Source organism: Haemorhous mexicanus, chromosome 3, assembly GCF_027477595.1.
Source record: "Haemorhous mexicanus isolate bHaeMex1 chromosome 3, bHaeMex1.pri, whole genome shotgun sequence".
Classification (NCBI taxonomy): Eukaryota; Metazoa; Chordata; class Aves; order Passeriformes; family Fringillidae; genus Haemorhous; species Haemorhous mexicanus.
In genome coordinates this window covers 44,695,741-44,705,338 of record NC_082343.1, presented here as the reverse complement: position 1 = coordinate 44,705,338, position 9,598 = coordinate 44,695,741, and the positions used below count along the sequence as shown (strand labels likewise).

The 9,598-nt window shown below is 39.6% G+C and overlaps 1 protein-coding gene across 1 annotated transcript in view; it reads right to left on the bottom strand.

Moving 5' to 3' along the window:
- The window catches only part of DISC1 (DISC1 scaffold protein), a 188,058-nt gene that overhangs the window by 11,614 nt on the left and 166,846 nt on the right, over positions 1–9,598 (bottom strand). Inside the window, 1 exon segment of the mRNA XM_059841603.1 lies at positions 7,101–7,145. Coding sequence (XP_059697586.1) covers positions 7,101–7,145 — 45 coding nt within the window.

The following is a 9,598-nucleotide window of genomic DNA, read 5'->3' as shown; positions in this document are numbered from 1 at the left end:
GCCAAGATGAACTTCTGCTAGAATCATGTTAAAAAAAAAAAAGAGTAATTCATCAGCTGGAATCCATAAAACTGGATTGTTGCTAGACCTAGTCTGTGCACTCATTAATAAAGCCAGCTTCTAACGTGGCCATATACTATCTGCAGAAAATTTTTCTCCTCCAAAAAAAAAGTACTTGGGGTCCTTTGCACTTGTCTGTTGCTATAAGACATCAGTGGCTGTTTAAGAGAAATCAAACCTTCAGTCCAAGACCTTCCAACGAAATCATGCCAATACTTTTTGGAATGCTGCCCACTGTGAAACAATTTGAATTTTGGTGAACACATTCACCAAATCTCAGTTGTGTGCTACCCTTTCACTTTGCATCTCACAGTACGTTGCATACACGGAGTCAAATGCCAGAAGAGCTCTTCTTGCTGGCACATCCTCTGGTATGGCACTGAGCCTTACCGGTCTGCTTTCCTTGGGCCTTTCCCAGACATGGCTATGCAGCAGATCCCACTGGGACCAGCTGCAGCTCAGGCCCTGGACAGGTAGATGGATTAAGAGGTTATGTTGCAAACCCCTGTAGCTCAGACACAGAGGAGCACAGAGTCCCTGGCTCTGTGGACAGGACCAGAGCTGCCACTTCCAGGCATTACCAAACCTGAGAACCTACAGCAGCACCCCACAGAATGTATGGATGTGAAAAAAACACACTGTTTTTAAACTGAGAGCATGGGAGGGGAAAATAAACACTCTCCTTGCAGCAACTAGGAATGTCTTTTTCTGAAGACCAGTGACAGAAGATGAGGAAAAAGTCTTCCATCCAGCTACTAAATTATTATTCAGCATACCAGCAGGACTCCATGAGCTGTTACGGAGTGGGACAACCCAGGCCATTTATATCAGCAGAAAGCCCTTAGGGAATCATCTGGCATTCTGGGACATGCATGCAAGAACAGATGACTGCTGTCCAAGAGAACTTAGGGCTCAGGCTAAACAAATCAGTAAACTGGAAAAAAACAAACAGGTACTCTGAAAGCACATCTAAAATTATGACCACGTAGAGAAAGCTCCACATATGAAAAAATGCAGGTATTATTCCTGAATGATCACATTTTGGGTACATAAGGCATTGTCTAAAAATGTAACAAAATCCCATTTACTTTGGAAATTAAGGTAAAAGAACAATAAATATTAGGCAAATGTAACCAATTGTAACAACAATATGGGAAGGCAGGGAAATCTGAGAGTGTAAAAGTCAAATCAAACTTGTTTAGGCCTTTATACACTTGAAACCAATTTAATTGTAACTAAATGGCTACGGCTGCTCTTCAGAGCAACGAAAACAGCTCTGTAAGATTGAGGCTATATTTAATTAGTCTTTAAATCCTAAAATTGCAGCTTAATTTCTCTTTATTACAGCCATAACTGTGTATGAATGAACTATTTCTGTACCTACATAACACAGCTGCCTTTTTAGTTGAAATGAGAAGTTCCTCCAATACCTTAGACAAACATCAACTCCCAGGAATTTACTTGCAGGTGTCATGTGAAAAATGCAGGAGAATCAACATATACATTATGATTTTTCCAGAGTTTATATAACTAACTAACTAACTAAATAAATAAATAAATAAATAAACAGAAATGGAAGAGACATACAGTGCTTTCAAAAATACACAACAGTAATTCTAAATATTCAACCAATTCCATAGCTTCTGCCTCCAGGGCCTCATTTTAAAAAGGTTTGATAGCCCAGAGAAATAGAGAGAAAAGATTTCTCTTAGTGCCTTTCATGCCTGGTAACATCATTGGTAGCATCTTTATTTGACATTTGTCCACGTAGGCAGGAAAACCCCTGTCAGTGATACACAAACTATTCAGAACAGCTCCTGGTTGGAAAGTGGCACTTTACACTGATCAACAATATCTCTGAGAGGAAAGTGGACTCTGCCTCAAGCTCAACTTATTCATAAAATACAACTCATGCAAGCTTGTAGGTTATGTCAATGCTACAAAATGCTGTAAGTCTGAAGACTTTGGTTATTTTTGCTCGAACAGTATTTTTAGGAAGCAGCTGGGAGAGATTGCAGGAGTCAGGAGAGAGCTGAAATGTAATATTGTTTTATGGATTTTTCTCTGAACAGGGAATGTAGCTGGCTCGGATTTTTTTTTTCCCCTCTAAATCCTTAAGCAGGTGAAAATAGCACAAATATGGGTGTGATTTACTTTTTAAGGTGCAATTCTTCTGCCTTCTCAGACAAAGTAAAAATTCTCATTCCCAAAGATGTGAAAGTCTGATGCAAGAAATGGTAAAAACAGACAACGTTCCAGCTGATGCACTGCTGTAACATCAGCATAATGCATCAAGAGCAGAGGAATGGTTTCCACTTTCATCTTCTGTGTTTTGTTTTACCCTTTTACAAGACATTACAGCCACCTATGAGCACCAGCTCCTTGACAGCAATACTTGAGGAAAACTTTTGATCAGCTTTTTCAATGCAAACACCTTCTATGCTCTTCCATCTAGTTTAGCAATTTTATATAGAAGAATTGGCATTGTAGAAGCTAGATTAATTTAATTCTATTTGGGATTAGAGTCTATATTAGAGTCTTTAGTGGTTGTGCTGAGAAGGAGGATTCCCAGATATATCCTTAAAATTCACTCTTCCTACAGAGGAACTTTTGTAAAAGGGAATTGCCTTTTTTCCAAGCACCAATATCATAATCCAAATAAAATAGAAGCTTTAGAACACCTTCTGCAGAGTGAAAGCCAGATTTCTTTCACCTACCCTAAACATCCCCGGGCACATAATAGTTAAAATAACACAAAGTAAGATAAATAACAACTACAAAAAGTTGTCCTTGCAGGCAGATACCTCACATTATGGCACAAGGTTTAGAACAGTGATCTACAGTTGACAGAAGAGCTGCATGCTTTCCCTTGACCCTTGCAGAAGTTAATGGCAATTGTCAGCACTTGAAACTCCAGAATGTTAGGCCATGATGTATCTTAAATAATTGCTAGAAAAAAAAATGCAACCATCTATATTTGTCCTGCTTGAGCAGATGCTTCAGCCACATGCAGGCTAAGTGCACATGCCCTGAGATAAATGAGCTGCAGGGCCATAAGGAGACCACAGTGCAGGGGAGGAACAAACAAAAGAATTTGTTCCTCCTCCACATCCCAGTTTCACTGACCCATATGCATTGTCCCGAGCAGCTGTTGGAGCGAGGAAGGCCACTGAGAACAATGCATGTTACTCATGACCAACACCAGCATGGCAAGGCTGTTCAGGAAGCAGCCAGGGACCACCAGAGCCTGCTCTGTCATTCGCAGTGTGACCGAGCCTGCTGTGACTGTCCTCAGCTGGTGCCTGCATGCATGGCTCTTTGACATGGGATCTGGTGGTTCTGGGTGCAGGGTACAGACTGCTTCAGGGCTAAAGACCCCTTGCAGTGAGCAGGCTTTCCTCCTGCTACAAACCAAGATGGTTACATTTCATTTTACCCTTACATAGCACACAGCAATAACTAATAGTTCTCCTATATATATCATTATGTTTTATGCGGTTGAAGACTTTGACTTTCAACCAGACTAGGATTTCTAAAATTTTTATTTCTATTCCTTTCCTTCTTTTCTTCACCATGTTCCTGTCTTCTATAGAGGGAGATGTCCAGACTAGAGCCATAGTCCTCTGGAGGCTTTGGTATTCTCAGCTAAGCACAGTAATTATTTCTGTCTTACAACTGACATTCCCAGTAATGAGGCTGCAAGTGACATTTGCCCTTTCTTCCAACACAATGAAGGCAATGAATCCCACTATATTTGCAGTCCACTAAAAACCTAGATTCTTTTTCTGCAGTATTGTCAATTTAGCTGCTATTTACCATCTGTATACATAAATCCAACTCTTTTTCTCCCTCAAATGTAATTTGCACCTGTCTTTCAATATATCCCTTCTTATTGATTTCAGACTATTCTTTCAATCTATCAAGACCATTTGGAACTCTAATCCTAATTGAAATTATGTTGACTGGCACATAAACTCCTGGCCTACCTCCTTTTTAAAGGCAAACACAAAGTCTGCCTTTACTGATCCCTTGGGACTTCAAGCTTCCTCTAGGAGTTTTCAAAGGAGCTTGTTAATGGTTTGGAGATTGTTTTTCTTGGCTCCTGTGTGCTCAGGAGAAATTTCATCAGTCTAGCCTCACTTGAGTACATCTCATTTGCCTTTGGATCTCTTACTCTTGCTACCTTGTAGTGAATACTAGGAGCACTACATAATTGGACACAGCTTACAATCTTTAGAAAGACCAAAAGCACAGAGAATAAGGAAGAAAATTTTTCTGATTTCATTTATTTTATCATTCACCTTTCCTATTAGAAAGGTGCTTAACCTTTCACCTTCCATGCTTTCTTTCACCTTTCCCTTGCATCTAACTTATCCCTGAACTCCCTTGCCATTTCACATGTCTTCTGTTTAATGTAGCTTAGCGTGCTCAGGGGTCTTGCTGCTTCACACTTAAACTGAGCAGTACGCTTCCAGACTCAATTCTACAAACACTTTTGTCCTTTTCTTGTCAAAACTTTAGAGCCACTGAAAGACTGCTGACATAGTCTGTGACTGTGTTTGCACTTTTCTGCACCAAAAGAAGCTGTACTATAAACCTGATGTCTTCTGGACAGTACCAAAGAATACCTGCTGATTCCTCCTCCCACAGAGTTTGTCCCACAGAAACTCCCTGTTGCTTCCCTGATTTTATTTAGATAAGCTTTTCTTTCATGTAGCTATCTAACTTCTCTCAGAAGAGGGATCAAGGTTGTTTCCAATTACTTTTGCTCTTAACATCTTCCTCTTACAGGCTGCTCCCTTGTTCCATCAGTGTGGTTAATTTATATATTTAGGAGACTTCAGCACTACAACACACTCCCCACTTTCTCATATGCAACAATTTAGGCATAAAGCCTTCCAGCCAGCTGTGACCTACCTCTTTCCCACCATAACATGCTTTTCCCACACTCCCTTTCTTGCACTGATCCCTAACCCTACTCCACATGGGGGTGTTAAATGACTCATCAGAATTACAGTGGGACATTGGCAATTCTTCCCTTTGTGTATCTCCCATTACAGCTACAGAGGAATGTCCCTGGAAAAGCATCTCTGCAGGAACAGAGTTTTACACTGCCTTCCAGCACCCTGCTGTGGCCTGACAGCAATCTCTATTCTCATCCCTACTAGACTGAAGATATTCCCTAATTGCAGACTTTCTAAAATGAGAACACACTACTGCACTGGCTCATTTAATTACACTGGGACAATTCCAGCTCCTGCTGCGGGAGGATGTGGCTATTTACTGACTTACCAATAAAAATTCTCAGTGGGTCAGGACTTGGAGAAAGAAACAAAAGTACCAAACTGTTTTCCTTTGTCCACACCCTGCTGTGCAAGGAGTCAGTAGAGCTGGGTTTCGTTTATAGGTGGTTCCTAGTGTTGTTCATTCCCATCTCTGTTCCCAAGTCACTAAGATTCAACAGTCAGGAATGACTAACTGGGTGCTCTCCTGCAGGGAGTGAGGAGACTGACCAGAGTGAATTAGGGGACCAGAGCACCAAAGGTACATTTAGGTAAAATCTTGACATGGTACAGGCTGCTGACACTTTCACAGAGCTTTATGGAGAGCCCTCTAAAAGTCCCCATCAGTCCAGCTGTGGCAGTGTGGTAGAGCCTGGCTTTCTACCATACTTCCGTTTATTTCTATTCTTGCTTTATATTCTCTTTATGCATTTTTGTCCCCCTCTGCCAAAACCTTGAAAGTCTGCTTCTGAGGACTTTAAGATATAAAGCTCTTGGTGCACACTTCTACAGTGGCAGCCCTGTGTACCTGTGAACTCTGATGCCCTCAGTATTTTGCTCTGATGGCAGTAGGGCTTTGTGCTGCCTTTATCCCACAGGCTTACCTGCCCCTATTTCATGTCATGTGTGGACACAAGCAGCCACACAGTTTATCCATAATTCACTGCAAAGTTCACTGATCAGGAAGGCCATTTGCATTTTCTGCAAGGTTCACCTGCATTCTCAAGGCTTCCTGTTTTTATTTATGCTGAACGCACACACAGCCAAGCAGCCTATCCTAGGTGTGTCCTCATGTCACAGTCTCCTTAAACACAAAGTCAACAATCTGAGCTTGGTGTTGCAGTTAGATTATCTTTCCTGGAGCATTCCAGCTGCTCCACAGTCTTTGGATTCACTGGTGAGAATCTGAAGAAATGCCTTATCTGAATAGCCATCCAAAATTTATTATTTGTTTATGTAATATTTGCCTGGTTTGGAGCACTTGTCAGTTGTACTTGACAGGAGGCACGTATGCTGTTATGGAAGGTGAACTGGGGGCTACTTGTCCATGTAATTTATTTGCTGGCTTGACACAATGCTTGGGTACTGAATTTCCTTACTAGGTCAGTTGCAACCCAAGGCATACTGATATATAAATGGACCAGACTGGAACAGTACAGCTCTTAGACCCAGGGGAACTCTCCTTACACATGTATTACCTAAACTCTTTGTAGGTAGACAGATTTTTCTCAGATCTTGTTATTTATGAAAATGGTGCAAATTACAAACATCCAATATGTTGAGATGAAATTCCTATTACTGTGTATTCAGCTGCAGTATGTTGCTATAATTCAAAAATAAATTCAAAAGGTATTTTTAGTGGCACACAAGAAAAGGAGGTTAAGCATCATGATTTTGTTCCACCCCTAAGCATCATGACAGTGCTACAGTGGGGCTGGCTAAGTATTACTGGTTCTCCTTTACCCTAGTGTGTTCATCCTGTTGTTGGTATGTGTTAAAAATATTAGCACAGGTTTTAACTATACACTCCCTGAAATACTCAGCAATTATGTCCTTATCTTCAATGGAAAAAAAAAAGAAAAAAGGAAAAAAGGAATTGGCCCACTGTAGTTGTGATTGGGTTGCTTTTCCAAGTGCTCACACAAGTGCAATTTCTAAGCAAAGGTAACACTATAAAAACAAGTGTCATTTATTCTAATTGAGACAAAGAAAATTCTGTACAATATCACCACTTTATACTGCCTAGGAAACACTTACCTCAGATAAATGACCCTCTGTTCCAAATGAAATGTCTTCCATAACCTGTTAGAGATAAATTATTAAGTATATAGTAGATACATGCTATATAAACAGTATGATTTTAATGGAACTTATAAAAACCATATAGCACAATAAAAAGTTATGTAAGCTGAAAAATTGCATCAATTTTCTTCACATGCATGAAAGACTTAAATTGCATTTATAATGGGGCAGTGGCAGCCACCCAATATTTAAAACTATATTTGAATACATTTTATTAAGGCCTGCTTTGGCTTCTCACTTAAAACCCACAAGGAATACTGTCTCTAAAACTGAAGGACTAACTATAGATTGAAACAAACTTTTCTATCAAGCTCTTGCAGATCTGTACACCATTCAAGAGGCTACAGGCTTTTTTTTTTTTTTTTTTTGGTACAAACCCTGTACATTTTCTTGGGCAGGAGAATGAGAGGCCAAATCAATGCTTCCTATTGGTAACAAATGCTATAGTCAGTTCTTCCTTCAAAATTTCCTTCATTTGTGAAGTCTGTAAGAAATTAGCCAATGTTTCATTCACTGGCTGAGAAGCAAAGAAATTTGAAGTTAGCACCACTGGGAAATCATTAATACTAATCACACATAACAGTGTTCTTGATAATAAACTGAGATAGGGATACTGCTTTGGTATGCACACATACACACACACATATATAGAGACACCTAAAAAAAGTGCAAAATCCTTAATCTGCCATAAAATCACAATTGTTACTATTTTCAGCAATCAATTTGAAAAAATGGTTTAAATTTCTCTTGCCTGTCCTATCAATTTTCTGATTGTATTTTTACTGCTAAATTACACATAAGCTTTAGGCTTCCTGAGGTGCCACAATCCCCACCTAAAGAGCCAGCATTTTTACCAGCAGAACTCCACCCCAGTCTCAGATGCAGCTGAGGGGCACTGTGCTGCACAGCTCCACACGTGGCTGTGCAGTGAGGATCTGACCATTGTGCACAAGGCAGCTGCCTCCTGCCACTGACATCCTTTTTTAGCTTGGATCAATACAAGAAACACACAAACACTGACTTTCATTAATGCTTCATGCTGACATTTAAAAATAAGATTAAATTTTAAATTTCCAAATTATTTTCTAAGCTCCACAAATACAGGGTTTAATTAAAGCTCAAATGAATGCAGAGTTTATTTAGCTTTCAAAAGGCTTTGTCCTTTACACATTACAGGTTTGCCTCCTGGACCACAGGCTATCCCAAGGCACAGTAATCAGTTATAGTCTGCTCACAAAGGCTCTCTTGGTGCTTGCTAGCACTAAATTCTGAAAAATGTTGTATCACGTTCTGTGATAACTTCTTTTTAATGGCAGACACCACAATAAATATTATTTTTTGTGATGGTCCATTTGGTATCACTTAGACCTCAGTAACTTTTAAAAATTTAATCTCATGAAGGCTTTACAATTATAGAACATTTTCCAAACACCAGTGTGATCTTCAACCAACCCCAAAATATTATCCCAGATGGCTAAACTGAAGGATGCAGAGAAGAGGAAAAAGACAGCTGACCTTATCCTTATCCCTGCTCTCTACTTTCTTTGTGATGAAAAAGTGAGAAATTAACTACAAACATTTCTGATGGGACAACTACCAAAAAATGCTGACTTACAGAAGGTAAAACTACTGAATTTTGGATTTTACCTTGTAACTTTAATCACCTCAATTTTCTTGAAATCTAGTAGGTGTTTCTTTCCTTCATAGTGATTAAGAGGGAGCACTGCACAGCATGCCAGAGAGCAGAAGAAGAAAAAAGGATAGGTCAGGAACTCAAGCCTGCAGGTGCACACATAGGCATGTTCATCAGGTTACTTGCTGTTAGGGAGGTTCCAGCACACACAAATCTTTCAGTTTATTAGTGATCACCGGAGGTTTTGCTGTTTTTAAAAGCTTTTTATGAAAGTGTTTGCTTACACATATATTATCAAGAAGCAAAAAAATAAAGCAAGATATTATAAGGAGTGGAAGAAGCAGGCATTAATGTCTGAAGAGAAATGAAGTGGTGCTGTATATTTTAGAAACCCCCCAGATTGCATCTAACCATGATTTATGTAATGATCATTGCAATTTCTACCTCACTCAGTTTAAAAGCATGAAACAAATGTGGGATGAAAACTAAAACCCACCTTAAATTCTTCAGAGGCTTAGAAGAAAATCAAGCCAAATAGTCATAAAAAGTCAAACTACAACTGAAATGATGGGGAGCCTTAATTTCACCAACACAGCTACCAGCTGGAAAGTACACACTAATATGAGAATTCAAGAATCTACATCAAACACATTCCACATGACTGAGGGTAGCAATATTGTCTGCAACTTTGCTCCAGTCTTTTGCTAATGCTAGCCTAATGAGCACAATGAGTTATCTTCAACTGAGAGAAGCACATCTTATTTCAGTAACTCTGAGTGGTTCACAGGATGATTTTTGCTGGCCCCATTTTATTTAGCTT